The 13924-nt window shown below is 46.2% G+C and overlaps 1 protein-coding gene across 3 annotated transcripts in view; it reads right to left on the bottom strand.

Annotated features, from left to right (window-relative positions):
• Positions 1-1374: 1374 nt before the first annotated feature.
• Positions 1375-13924, bottom strand: part of nphp4 (nephronophthisis 4) — a 45768-nt gene continuing 33218 nt past the window's right edge. The window contains exons 12-18 of one of the 3 annotated variants that reach the window (XM_035522117.1): positions 11865-12024; positions 11572-11636; positions 11218-11303; positions 10022-10193; positions 9142-9321; positions 6341-6484; positions 1375-4947 (exon numbers count right to left, since the gene is read on the bottom strand). In XM_035522117.1, the coding sequence (XP_035378010.1) occupies positions 4807-4947; positions 6341-6484; positions 9142-9321; positions 10022-10193; positions 11218-11303; positions 11572-11636; positions 11865-12024 (948 nt within the window). In that variant the 3' untranslated portion in view covers positions 1375-4806. Of the gene's footprint in view, positions 4948-6340; positions 6485-9141; positions 9322-10021; positions 10194-10681; positions 11304-11421; positions 11637-11864; positions 12025-13924 lie in introns of those variants that run through there. The other 2 variants (XM_027007669.2, XM_027007671.2) reach the window with 2 other exon arrangements.

Genomic DNA, 13924 nt, shown 5'->3' with positions numbered 1-13924 from the left:
GACTCACTATCATGCATTTGACATCAGTGACTAGCACAGTGACTCCTCTTACACAGTCAAGGTGTGATGAGACGGTGCCTTTGCCTCCGTTTACCACCCTGAGGAGAGAGCCTTACCGAAATAGCTTTGTGGCAGTGAAGTCAGAGCCCGACGTGCGCCGACTGGCGAACAGCCGTGGCGTTTTTGGTCATCTTAAAGGGTTTCTTGTTCACTTAAAAGTGCTGTGCAGACCTGGGGAAGCTGGGATATTAGTGCACTCAAAGCAGTGCATGACGGAGAAATCTTATGTTGATCTACACCTACTATCTAATATGTACTTCACCATGTCACGTTGTGTGAAAGATCATGGAGGACCCGCCCACACTAGGCCACAGGTATCCACTGCTAATGCCTGCTCTAAAAATGTGAACAACACAGTACAAAGGATAAATCAAATGGACATTTTAGTTTATGCAGCTTGTGAATAGGTGATTCATCTCTCTGTAGGAGAAAGCAGTGCAAGGCACAGACGCATGTTCTACAGCTGTGACGTGTGAAACAGCCTTTTACTTACACAAGCCAATGAAAGTCCTGGAGACTTCACTCTGTTCTCAAAACTGTCATAATTACCATTTACAAACAAAGGAAATACACCGGAGATTCTTGTCAGCTCTGTTGCATAGCTCCGAGTTGTCCAGGGTACATGGAACTGTTCCCCTCATAAAATCCCCTTTCTGTGAAATTGGCTGCTTCATAAAGATGGAATAACTTTTTTTTTTTTTATTTTTTTTTTTTTACAGGCAATGAAATTGGTTCAGTGGAGAGAAAATACACAATTTCACTTCATTCTATCTTGAGTAATAAATATAAACATTTGGGAGTAATAAACATTTGGACATCATTTGTGAGGGTAAGTTTTATTATTCTAGACACTCTATTGCTTGTGTGAGCAGCATTCACATAATAAAAAAGCGCTTGATGAAGCACCCTGCAGACGGAGCACCCCAGACCCCCACTGCCATTACAGCTTCATTACCAGAAGCTCGTTTCTCACAGTTTCCTCGACAACACACAGCACTGGCATCACTATTTTTAAAAATAAAAATTTGCATTTGAGTGGGAGTTCTGGTCTTGGTTTGGTGCTAAACACTACGGAGGAGTGAAATCTAGATTGACTTTGCTTTTTTTAAATTTACCAGAGAGTTGGGAATCTCTGGCTGTAGTTTAAAGATGTAATTGTTAAAAAGCTTTGCTGAATTCAAACCCTGAGTGGAAAGGGGCAAGGTTTTTTGGCGGGCAGAATGGACCGCAAAACATACAAACAAACAATACAGTGGTAGCTCAGTAGTTAAGGTACTTGACATGTAATTGGATGGTTGCTGGTTCAAGCCCCCCACTGCCAAGGTGCCACCCTTAACCTTCAATTGCTCAAGTTGTACTCAGTCATAATTGTAAGTCACTTTGGATAAATGTAGATGTGTGAACTATAAATAACGTTTTTGTTTTTTTTTGCTCTTCAATAAAAAAGAAAACAACAGACAAACAAGAAAACAACAAAATAATGATGATAATGATCACAGGATAACAGAAAAATAAGTTGAAAGACAAAACATCATGTTAAATTCCAAAAGACATTCCATTCCAACATGCCTTACACAACCATAAAAGAAAGGAAGAACACACTGGTCTCCATCTTGTGGTGTTAGTCTCTTCTTTCCATTGTAAGTTTATGATGGGGGGGGGGGGGGGTGAGGAAGAGTGAGGGAGATAAGCAGACATACAGCAGTGATGCTGATGATGAAGCCCAGAGCTGGCTGCATACATACTCCATATGTTGCCCAGTTCTGCTCATTAAACCACCACTGGGATTACTGCTGTGCAGCCTCAGTGTGTGTGTGTGTGTGTGTGTGAGAGAGAGAGACAGACAGACAAAGCCAGAGAGCATGACAGAGACAGAGCTCTAATCCTCAGGGCTGTTCTTTTAACCTTGTCTTTTACACCTATCTGAGACTCGTGCCAAACATGCACTTCCTCATTTGTTCTTATAGTTTCTCACATATCAACCAACAATCAAAGCAGAAACAAACAAGCAACCCCCTGCAGAGAGTGAAATGGTCTTGTATTTTGCAGAGCTGGCTGGAGAGCTGTCAGACCTACGGCTTGGAGGCAGATGACATGTTTTCAGAAAGCCCGTGATCGCTTGTTCCTGCTCATTGTGAAGCATACCCTCCCCTGCTCCTGAGAGTCTAGTCAGGCCCAACCACAGACCTCCCAAACTAAATGTCGCCTACAGCATTATAGCCCAGTGCACAAACATGTGTGCGTGTGCGCGCGCACACACACACACACACACACACACACACACACACACACACACACACAGTCTATGATGTACATTAACAGTGAGAAGTATTTTTCATAAAGTTAAAGTTACAGTATTGCTGTTACAATACTACAGTATACACTGTATTCCTCTTTTGTAGCCCAGCAACTCCTGCTGCATCAAACACACTATAGATACTACTGTACATGCTAGTACTAATGGCACTACTGTCTCTATCAATTCTGGTTCTGTAGGGCCAACTTAGAGAAGAGGAGAGAACACGAGAGGATGGGAGAGGACAGGAGACAGAATAATGGTGCATAATTTTTAGGAGTTATTAATGGCAATTTAGCACCACTGATTCTGAAGCTCCTGCTGGTATTCCAGGTCAGACTAGAGCAGACACCTCTCTCGCTCCCTCTGTTTGTGGTGTGTGCAGTGCATCCAGATGAAGCTTCTTGTATATGGAAGTGCCTCGGTCTCCACAGCGAGCAGCGGCTTTGAAACGGCCCCGCTGATGAGAGCAGCACCGCCACTGTTTTTCTCTTTAATGTGATACACTTTAATTAAGAGACTCATACATGCTTGCGAGCACAAACACACACACACACACACACACACACACACACGCTAAAGCTTTCCCTGACGTCTGTCAGTAGCTCTGACTGAAGAGACTGTTTTACATGGCAGGAGCTGCAGACAATAACACTCGAATTTTCATGTAAAAAAAAAAATTAAAAAAAAAATTAAACAAACATACAGATTAATTCACTAAAAAACACAGAAAAAAAATGAGCCATTGTAGGAATGTGAGGGATATGCTTCTGGGATGGCAGAACATAGCCAGTGTCATAACAGGAAATGAAGAGAAAAGAAAAAAAGAAAACCTTAATGTAAATTCATTTGCATCAGACGTATGAGCATGCCACAGTTCATACTCCTAATCTGCTGTAGCGCGTACGCCTCTGTATGTGTTCTTTACAGGACTAGTATATAGACATGCTATACCATCCCTCTACAGTATGTCTGGAAGAACAAATATTAATCCACCCCAACCACCCTCAAAAAGGTAACAAAAGCACTTCGGCAGGATTAATGATGCTTTTCAATAAAAAGGACATTGTCAAGTACAGACTGGTAGTCTGTCACGCTGCAACCACACTCAGTACTCCACACTGTACAGGTGTTCTTCCATCAGGATCATAGGTTCTTCACAAGCCCCGGGTGTTCAGCTATAAATAACAGCCATTTATTACACTGGTTCTGCATCCTTTAAAGCTAGCACTTAATGGCAGATGGAATCCAGTGCTGTCCAACGTCTTATAATGGCGCAAAGCGCTGGTCTAATTTGGGCTGTGATTTATCCTGGAGTTACACGCGTGTGTATTTGCAGTAAGAGCAAGTCAAGGCTGTCCCCCGCTACCTTGTCAGCGCGCTCGCCCCGCTGTGTGTGTGTGTGCGCGCGCGCGCGCGAGTACAGCGCTGGAAGAGTCTTGGGGGCAGGCGTCTCTCCGCTCCGTCGCGGGAGGTCTGGCGCAGAGCTAAAGAGACCCGAGGCCTGTGCCGAGCAGAGACGGGACGGGGCCCCTGCCGAGAGCCCTGCTCCCCTCCATACAGGAGCCACTTGCTCCCAGCAGGCCTGCGAGGCTGTGCAGACAGCCCGCCCGGCCCAGCAGGATTAGCGCCGTGCTAACTAGGCAGAACACGTGGCGTGACTGCTCCCGGCCGGCACAAAAGACCGTTGCTTCTTAGTGAGAAAGTACACTAGAGAAAAAGGAGGGAGTGTTTGGTTTAGGTTACTTTACAGCAAGGCCTTCATGTCTATGGGGAAAACACTTCATCGCCATAGAAGAGGCCTTGCTCCACAGGGAAAGACATCTCAACAGACAGGGGCCTCACAGTCCTGGGGGGGTGGGGGGACAGTGTTTGATCTCTAGAGAAAAAGCCCTTGATCTCCATAGGAAGAAGCCTGAAACCTCTGTAGAGGAACTTCTAGAGACATTAGAGATCAAGTTACTGATTTGTAGTGAAAAACACTTTCTCTATATAAGCTGCTCCCAATATTTATTCTCACTAGAAAAAGCTCTCCAAAGAAGTAGTGCACAGTCTCCACAGAAAGCTGCTGGTGTGGTTAGGGGAGGAGAAGCAAACCTCCAGCAGGCGGAACAGGCTGAGGCTCAGACCAATCCACCAAGACAGCAATTCTTTAGCTGTAGGGTTCGAGGCTTCTGAAGGGACTGCTTTTTGGCATTCACTACTTATAAAAGCTCCAATTTCACCCAATCTGGTGTTAGTTCAGGTGCACCAGGAAAGTCACAGTTCTGCTTGCCTTGTTATGCTATATAAAGTCATATATTTAAACAGTTATCCGTAACAAACCTCCATCAAACAAAAAGAGTTAATTTGAATGTATATCATACAGAAAGAAACCCCATTCATTCTGAAGGGAGGTTATCTGTACAAGATGTTGCTACAGTGAAGCTCCACGCTGCAGCCTGCCGGAGTTATCTGTAGACAACCCTGATGCAGTATGTCTCCTCATTCTTCTCCTCCACGTCATTGATGAAGATGAGGATCTCCTGAGTGCCGGGGCTCTGGCTGGGAGCAAAGCGCAGACCGATGCTATAGCTCTCCCCTCCCTCGACCTACACACACAGATGTTTGCACACATGCACGCACATACAAAACAAAAATGATGGCGTGAATAATGAAGTAAATCTTATCAACCCAGCTAGGAGTGATAGTGTCCCAGCAGTACTAAGAGCACAGATGAGCTCCTCTCCCTGTAGGATCTGTAATAGCTGGCTGAGATATATGGCCCAGTACTGGGGATTTATATAGTAATCTCCTCAAAAGCACACACACATCGATTTTTCTTTTGTTATTTGGTGCAGCCACTAGTTTATGATGACATGGATGATGTTGTAGGGAAAATTTTTCCAGACGAGAAGATAATTGAAGCAGCCCTGATGGAGGGGTGTGTGTGTGGGGGGGGAGTGCGCGTTTCCTATCTTTACGAGTTTCAGCAGTTTTATGTGACATACAAGTGCCATTAATATGTTATGTGGATTGCCATGTTTCCCACTACTCTGGTGGATTTCACGCGGCTCTAGTGTTTATTGCCTTGGATAAACCATCCCACGCGATTCATCGGGGGCCTTGGCAAATCCAAAGACGCAGCCACTGATGAAATGAACATTCCTTCCATTCGCAACATCATTTCTTTCCAGGGGAAAAATTAACAGGAGAAGAATCATTTTCTGAAGCCGCAGACGAGGTTATGACAGAAATGTGGAAGCCTGAGCTCTATGCCGGTGGTACAAAGCTGCTGCAGCTTATGGCAGCAGCTCATAACATTGAAGCCCTTTACCAACCGCCTCTGGAGCAGCACACCCCGGGGGGTGGGGCCTAGGGTTCCTGCATTGTTTTCTATTGGCCCTTTTTTTTTTTTTTTTTTTAAGAAGCATTTCTCCATGGAAGACGAACAAGGTCCACCATGCGGGTTCTTAAATAAGCCTCCACATAATCTCCCAAGACTTCCGAACAGCAGGCTGGCTCAGAGGAGAAAAAAAGCCTGCAGCTTTAACTAAGACGAGCTTCAGCAATAACGTGACTTTCACAAAGTCATATTGTCGGGGCCACATGCGCCACGTCCCTTCACTCCTCCTTTATGAAAGCACACTTCCATTACCATCGCCAGAGAGACACTTCCCCATCTCCTCCCATCTCCTTCCTTTATGAGCTCCAGCGTAAAGGTGCTGGGGCACTCCAGGGCTTTACCGCGATGACATACTCAGATACTGCACTTTATGTGTTTGCTTTTAAACTCACTTAAATCACTGAGAAATAAACAGCACACACACACACACACACACACACCCACCCACCCCAAAACAAACAACAACAACAACAACCACAACAACAGCAACCAAAAAGACACAAAAGGTTTATCAACATCCATTTCAGAGGCAGGAAGAGCGCGCAGGAGGCCGGGGCTCTCTGGAGCGGGGCACTCCGGCTCCAAGCAGCCTCTCTGACCTGAAAGTGCTCCTCTTTGAACTGCAGCAGGTCGGGGTGATCAGAGCACAGCCGGAATTCTCTGCTTGAGGAGTAGGGGTTGGTGAAGCTCAGTTTCTTAGTGCTGCCTCTGCCTTCTCCAACGGGCACTCGGATCTCAAACGCCTGGATGACCAACAACACAAACAGTTCACGTGTGATTAGTCACAGTGGTGGCTTTACCCACAGCTGTTCACACATGGCAGGGTGTTAGCAGCCCTTAAAGAGATATACTCATACACTGGAGATCAAAATTACAGAACAATTTATGAACACTTGATTTTTTTTTTCAGAAATAATGTAATCTTCATTGGTCAACATTTGAAGGATTTTTTGTTAGGGGTATACCATGCCACTAGAACAGTGTTTTACAAAATAACCAAGGTACTTCACTATAAAACCTTTATTTTGCAGAAAACACAACGATCAAAATTAGAGATTCAACAATGACTGTAGCACAGAGACAGATTTCAACTCAATTTTCTGAAGGTTACAACAGTCACCAATCAGTAGGAAATGTACAGGCCGTTGCTTTAAATGACTTCAGCACATCTGCGGCCACAGGACATCACTAGTCTCTCACACTCTGGTGTGATTTTTGGTCCACTCTTCTTGCAGTCTCTTCCACAGTTCGGTGACTGTTGTGGGTTCCTTGGCCATAACTTTGCCACCAAGGATTTTCCAGAGGGTTTCTATTGGGTTTAGATCAGCACTCTGGGCTGGCCATGTCAATGTTTCAATGTTTTCAGTTTCAAGGAACTGCTTTACCCGTTTTGCTGTGACAGGGGCCATTGTCCTGCATGAAAATTGCTGGCTGATTGAGTGATGAAGGTAAGGAAGGAACCACATGTTGCTGAAGAAGGTTCTGATACACACTTGCATTCATTCTGCCATGTAGCTGTATGAGCGGTCCAACTCCTGCTGCCGAAAACATTCCCCAAACCATGACACGTCCTCCTCCACCTTTCACCGACTCCTTTACACACTTTGGGTTCAGTCTTTCCCCAGTTTGTCGACGAACATAATGTTTCCCATCAGACCTAAATAAATTAGACTTGCTTTCATCGCTAAAGTGAACTCTGGACCACTTCTTTGCTGTCCACACAACATGCTCCTCAGCAAAGTTTAGTCTAGCCTTTTGATTCTTTCTGCTAATGAGAGGTTTGGCCACTGCAGAGTGGGCTTTCAGTCCAAATGCTCTTAAACGTTGAGACACTATGATGAGACAGAGCCTTACCCTGCTCAGTGCTGAACCGGCGAGCAATTCCAGCTGCAGTGTTGAACCGATTACCCATGGAAATTCTCCGCATTATCCTGTCCTCTGTTGCATTCGTCTTTCGTGGGCGACCAGCCTTCTTGGGGGGACTTGAACGAGTTTGTGATGTTGTAAAGATGCAATATTCTAGAAATCATAGACTTGGAATGACCAACTTCTCTTTCTATGGCTGATAGGGTCACCCCTTTGGCCTTCATCTGGACAACCTGCTGCCGGAGGGTTTCAATCACTTTGGAACGGCTCAACATCTTGCAAAGTCAGTGAAAACTGGAAAGTTAGGCTGCTAGTTAAATAGGGTTTTAGATAATTAAGACAATTAAGGAAATTAGCACCAGGTGCCAGATTAACACCAGTAACTTGCAGGTATGTGAAAGTGTTCTCTAAATTTGATCAGTGTTCTTTTTTAATTCTCTCATTTAAGTTTTTTATACTGTGCTTTAGAACATATACAACTCATGAAATAATTATAAAATACTGCTCTTTTACACCAGTTAGGATAAATTCACATAGGACTACACAGAGACCTTGACATTTAGGAAATTGTGTGTTGTTCTCAAATTTTGATTTGCAGTGTAGTAGAACCAAAGAAATGGAGGAAGATATACAGAACTACATGATGGAAGAACTACAGAAACACAGGGGACTGAAGTGTGGAAAGAGAGAGAGAGAGAGAGAGAGCACACTCAAGAAAGTGATATAAAGACAGGGTGTTGGAGGCAGTTGTAAGGGGGAAAAGCAACCAGGGGAGAATATAAGAGACTAAGAGAGAAAGGAAATGAGTGCAAGAGATAAAGCGCTTCAGAAACAGAGGAAGAACAGTTGGGAGAAAGACAGAGCCTGCTTAAAGGAGAAGTGATGTCTAAAAATACCCCAGGCACCATTTTCTTGAGCTTGAACTGAGAGCAGACTTCCACCCCCCCTGTTCGCAGCCTGCCAGACCGCGCTAAAGACCATATTTCTTACTTTGTGCCTTCATCTTCCCATTAACTACTCACTTCGTGTAAGTGGTGCAATGATTATGGGTCAATGGGAGAAGAGGCTCTGTCACTAAACAGGGTTATCTGCAGTTGTGTTCAAAGCCTGCGCGTGTGCGAAACATTTGTTTAGGCTGAATGCTAGTTTGCTGGACGCTAGCTTTGTCCATGCTACTGAGGAGGGAAACAGGGTACCTGTACTCAGGATACAATGACTCATCAATGCATCAGTTCCAAAGGCTCATGAGCTTCTATTGATCCAATATACACAGAGTACATCAATCCATATGGACCAACTTTGTAAAACATCTGTGACCGTCCAGATCACTTAAATATGGTTCAAATGTTATGAAAATATTTTTTTCTGCCATTGCTTTGTAGACAAAATGAAAGATGACAGTAATCTTAGGGTTTTCAGTGAAGCACAGCCTAATAAATGTTTACTGTCAACCTCATTTTAGACTTCATTTGTAAAGTCGCTAGACTTCACACTCGCAAGCCCCAAGCACACGCCAACAGTGCCGAGTCCTTACCCGCGATACAACAGGCTGCCTGCAGGTGATGCTCAGGAGCCAGGCGGCCACGAGCTGCCGCGTGTCCACGTCCACGGCGGTGACGTAGCGGAAGGATGCCCCCGAGCGAAGGAGCCGCACTCCCAGGCGGATGTCTTGCACAGCCAGGGCGGGAAGGGCGAACACTTCACCTGGGTCCACCTGGTCAGGGCACACAACGCTTACTGGCTATGGCTGTTTGGTGCTACATGTCTACATACTGCAAGGATTTTTCAAAACTGCACACGTCCGGGTCTCTGGGCAAAGCCAGTAGAGACAGGCATATATGATAATGACTGCTGTAGCATTTGCACGCTAATGTGTCTGTGCATGTGTTTGTGTGTGAACACTGTTAAGTGCACCGTGGAAACTCAGCACGACAGCTGCATGCCGTGCGCTGCAGTCCCATGGTGGCAGGGTTCAAATTGCTTCCTGCTCGGAAATGTCATAAGACATAAAAGCATTTTAATATCTGTGCAGCGCCTATAACAAAACAGGAAAAAACCTCAGCACTAAACAGGAAAACCCACAGTACTATTGTGCATTTACTGTACATTCTGCACTCATGGTATTGATCCAAACCTATCAGCTGGTCCAACCTCCTGTCTGCCTCTAATTACATGGAATATGTACATGAATATGAGTTTACTAATCACTGATTTATAATAGTGCAATATGGAAAACAGAAAAGCTGGAATTCCCATGGTCCTGAGCTAATGGGAGCCACAGTGCTCAGTGGCCCTTACAGTGGGAGTCCAGTGACTGATCCTGTTGTTGTGGTAACACTGCATACGCTGAACTGATCACAGCACACGTGTGACTTTGCGGGCCTGCCCTCGACCTTTGACCCTACGGCAGGTACCTGGAGGTCCAGGGGGTGGGACGTGTAGCATTGGACCTTGCGGATGGTCTGCGTGCCACGCAGCACCAGTGAGTGCCAACTCCGTGTGCCACACACACAGCTCACGTCCAGCCTTTGCAGATAGTGCACATATACCTGCCAGATCTGAGCAGGGGAGGCAAGCCAGGGGTCCCTGTCTCACACACACACACACACACACACACACACACACACACACACACACACACACACACACACCCGCAAGGTGGGAGGTCAGACTAATAAAACATGCACATTTACCCTTTAAGCAAATTATTCAAACTAAATGAATGTTGCTGTGAAGAGGACCCAAAGCCACACTCCAAATGATCACCATTACAACATCTAGACTGGAGAATGCACTGCATTGTCTAGTCTTTGCTGTGAAATGTCACCTGATTATCTATGGCATTCCAAGTTTGCATGTTCTCAAAGTTAAATGGTTTTCCTCAATAACTACACAGGCTTTATGGCACTTTAAAATGCATATCAACTCACTAAATGACAACAAAAGCTCTCTCTCTCTCTCTCTCTCTCACACACACACACACACACACACACACACACACACACACACACACACACTCTCTCTCTCTCGCACACACACACACACACACACACACACACACACACACACACACACACACACACACACACACTCTCTCTCTCTCTCTCTGTCTGAATTCATCTTATTACAAGTATTTACACATTCAATTTGTGTAATTTACTTTCTGACACTAAGCACACATCAAGAACACAGCACTAATTTCCAACACTATTCAAGGTGTCTCAGTTATACTACTGATTAGAACTGATTTGTATTTACACTGTTGCACAATAGCACTGTATTCTTCTCTGGCTGCGTATCCAAAGGAGTGTGATGGGTGCGTTATGAAATCATGCTATTTATTCCATTTCCCTGATTATTGACTTAGAAATGCCTGTTGCTGATTTGGATGAATAAATGAATATTGCAGCATGATGCAATCAGACAGAAAATGAGGAATCTTGATTAATCAAATGACATAAATCACACAGGAAGAGACTAATCAAGGAGTGATCAGTTAAACACATGCACTCACACATGCATGGGTGCATGCACTCCCACATGCATACTCACATGTAAATGTGTGCACATATGCTCACACACCCAGGAGGCAGAGGGAAACCATACATACGTGAACACAGTGATGAAGAATTTCTTGATCTGTGGGCTGGGAGCCCCCGGCACTTTCAGATAAATGTCCTGAGGTTCTCCTGGAGCCTGCAGCTCATTAAAACACATCCACATTCCTCAACATTTTATTTCTTTATAATTCATTTATTGAACCACTTCATTTCATTTGCAAAAGAGAAGCAACATGCAACCAAGGAAACGAAAGGATAAGAGGAAAGGAGCGCTTTCACTGAATTCGTCAGTGCAAAGTTTTGGCAGAGCTCAAAGTGGCAGACACTTGACTAGCGAAGCACTTCCTCTCAATCTCAGCTTTGACTGGCTGATTGCTAGCAGATGAAAATCGTGATTGGCTCACCGCGCTGGAGGCGTGGCAGATGACACTGGGGTCGCTGCAGCGCACATGGAGGCTGGCGTGACCATCTGTGAGTGTGTGTGAGGCGACAGAGGACAAATGGGGTCTTTAGATCAGCGATTGCAGACTGGGTTGGACTGTAAGTGCGTGGGTGTGTGTGTGCGTGTATGTGAGAAAGGGAGGAGGGGGGGGGGGCTGAGAGTCTACAAGTAGAAGATAGTGAGAAAAGGAGAGAGAGAGAGTGGCAGTGTGTGTGAATGAGCAGCAGCGGTTGTCACGGCGATCATGAGCAGCACCTGCCCTGCTAGCTGCGGCAGGAGGAAGCCGGATGGCTTTCTTAAGGAAGTTGAGCTCGGGCTGGTAGAATCGGAAGGTCTGGTCAACCACGTGGGGGGTGGGCTCCACCCTCACCTGGCAGATGGCCAGGGGCTGGCCGTCCTCTGCTCGGAAGATGGCCTGCGGGCACAGAGCAGCACAGCGGGTCATGGTGAAGAGCACATGTAGAAGCAGTGGGGTCATCGGCTGCCACTGGCCCGGCCCGGGCTTTGATGTTTAAGCGGTTCTGACGGGGCCGCGCACGAGCGTTTATGAAGTGCAGTCAGCGACACGGCAGATGGACAGATTGAGACTGCTCGGGGTGGAAAGCCTCTCTTGGAAGGCACAGTGCACTGGCAGCTTCACAGGGGTGGCTGACGTATCCGATGTGTCCGTGCGTTTCCTGAACTGCTGTCGCTTTGTGTGCGGCCACGCTTGACCCTGAACTGGCCTAAGATTGGCATAGGATGTGTGTATGAGTGAAGTGTATGTGTGTGTGTGCGCGTGTGTGTGTGTATCTGTGTGTCAGCAGGGCAGCGTAATACTCTAGGCTACATATGGCAGCTTAAGCCTGCAGGCACGACCACCAAATTGTGCGCGCGCACACACACACACACACACACACACACACACAAACAAACAACCAAGCATAAACGTTCTACAGTAATTCATGGTCACTTGCAGACAGAGACCTCTCTATCTCTCTCTCTCTCTTTTGCTCTCTTACACAAATAGTCAAGCAGATCATCATAGCCATATACAGTGTGCAGGGGACACAAATAACATTTCTCCTGGACTAGATGCACGCATTCATGTATGACAGTGAATGATAGATCTTGAAAAAAAGTAATACCCGTTATCTCTGTTTATTAATATCAAATACAAATGTAAATGAACCAAACACTAGAGTAACTGAATCACATGACCTGGAGCACTGGTATTAGCAGTCATACAGGAGGCCACACTATGAGCCAGTTGTATTCTTCTGCAGTAATGACTTCTTGGAGGTGACTATGGTGTGGAATGGTGGGGAAGCCTGTTAGAGACTGGGCCCAGTCAAGCCTGCCTGCAGTCTGGCAGCCCAGTCAAACTTTGTAAGCAGCAGGCCCTTGGACACGTAGCCTGGCTAAAGGCTGGTTTCCGCTAATTCCGATGAAAAGCGTCCTGTTTCTCCAAGGGAAGGCGGGTGTGTGTGGGGGGGAGGAGCAGCAGTGAGCGGGCTCGGTTGTCTCGGGAACAGATCGGGGTGCGCCGGCAGGCAGACAGCCGCGAGAGCGGTGATCAAAACGAGCCTTGGAGTGTGTTCTGCATTCTGCTTGTGCTGACAGGGAAGAGGCTGCGCAAATCACCCTGCTCAGCGCACGCCACATACAAAACATCCCCAGATTAGGAGCACAGCTCCAGGATAACGCTTGCCGATCGGCGCTGGCCTCAGACACGGAGCAAGAAAAAAGCTCAACGGGTCCGCAAACAAGCAGCGTCGTGTCTGAGACGCGTGGAGCCTACCGGCGCAGGGTTCCTGTGCATCTCAGAGTAGAAGGACTGATCTGGGATCAGCTCTACCCTTCATATCCTACTTTTTTTTCTGCACTTTATAATAATTTAATTTAAGCTAATCAAGATAATTTTCATCATCATTATTCTTGTTTCTTTGTTACCGTGCCTTCATTATGGTGTGTGAGATGTTTATTCGGACCTGGCGTCCCCCCGCTGGGGCCTCCAACATCAAACCTGCCGTCTCCAGGGTCTCGTTTCCTGTTGCATTTGTTTACTGGAGCACTCCAGTGCCGACACGTTTTAATTGATTTATTTATTTAGTTGCTTTTTTGGAAACCCTGAATGAAAAGCGCATCACTGTCACTGTGATCTGATGAGATGAGGAGCACTGAAGAGTTGTAAAAGGCCCCCCTCAGCGTCAGCGGCCGGCGGGCCCCGTTCCGGCACGCCCGACACGCCCATCTCTTCAGCCATCCGGTGTTAATCAAAGTCCGGGACGTAACAAGACAGAGGAGCCTACTGAGCGCGCTCCAGTGGGTGGCCC

The sequence above is a fragment of the Electrophorus electricus genome, chromosome 23 (genome assembly GCF_013358815.1).
Source record: "Electrophorus electricus isolate fEleEle1 chromosome 23, fEleEle1.pri, whole genome shotgun sequence".
Lineage (NCBI taxonomy): Eukaryota > Metazoa > Chordata > Actinopteri > Gymnotiformes > Gymnotidae > Electrophorus > Electrophorus electricus.
This window is presented reverse-complemented; position numbering and strand designations above follow the sequence as displayed.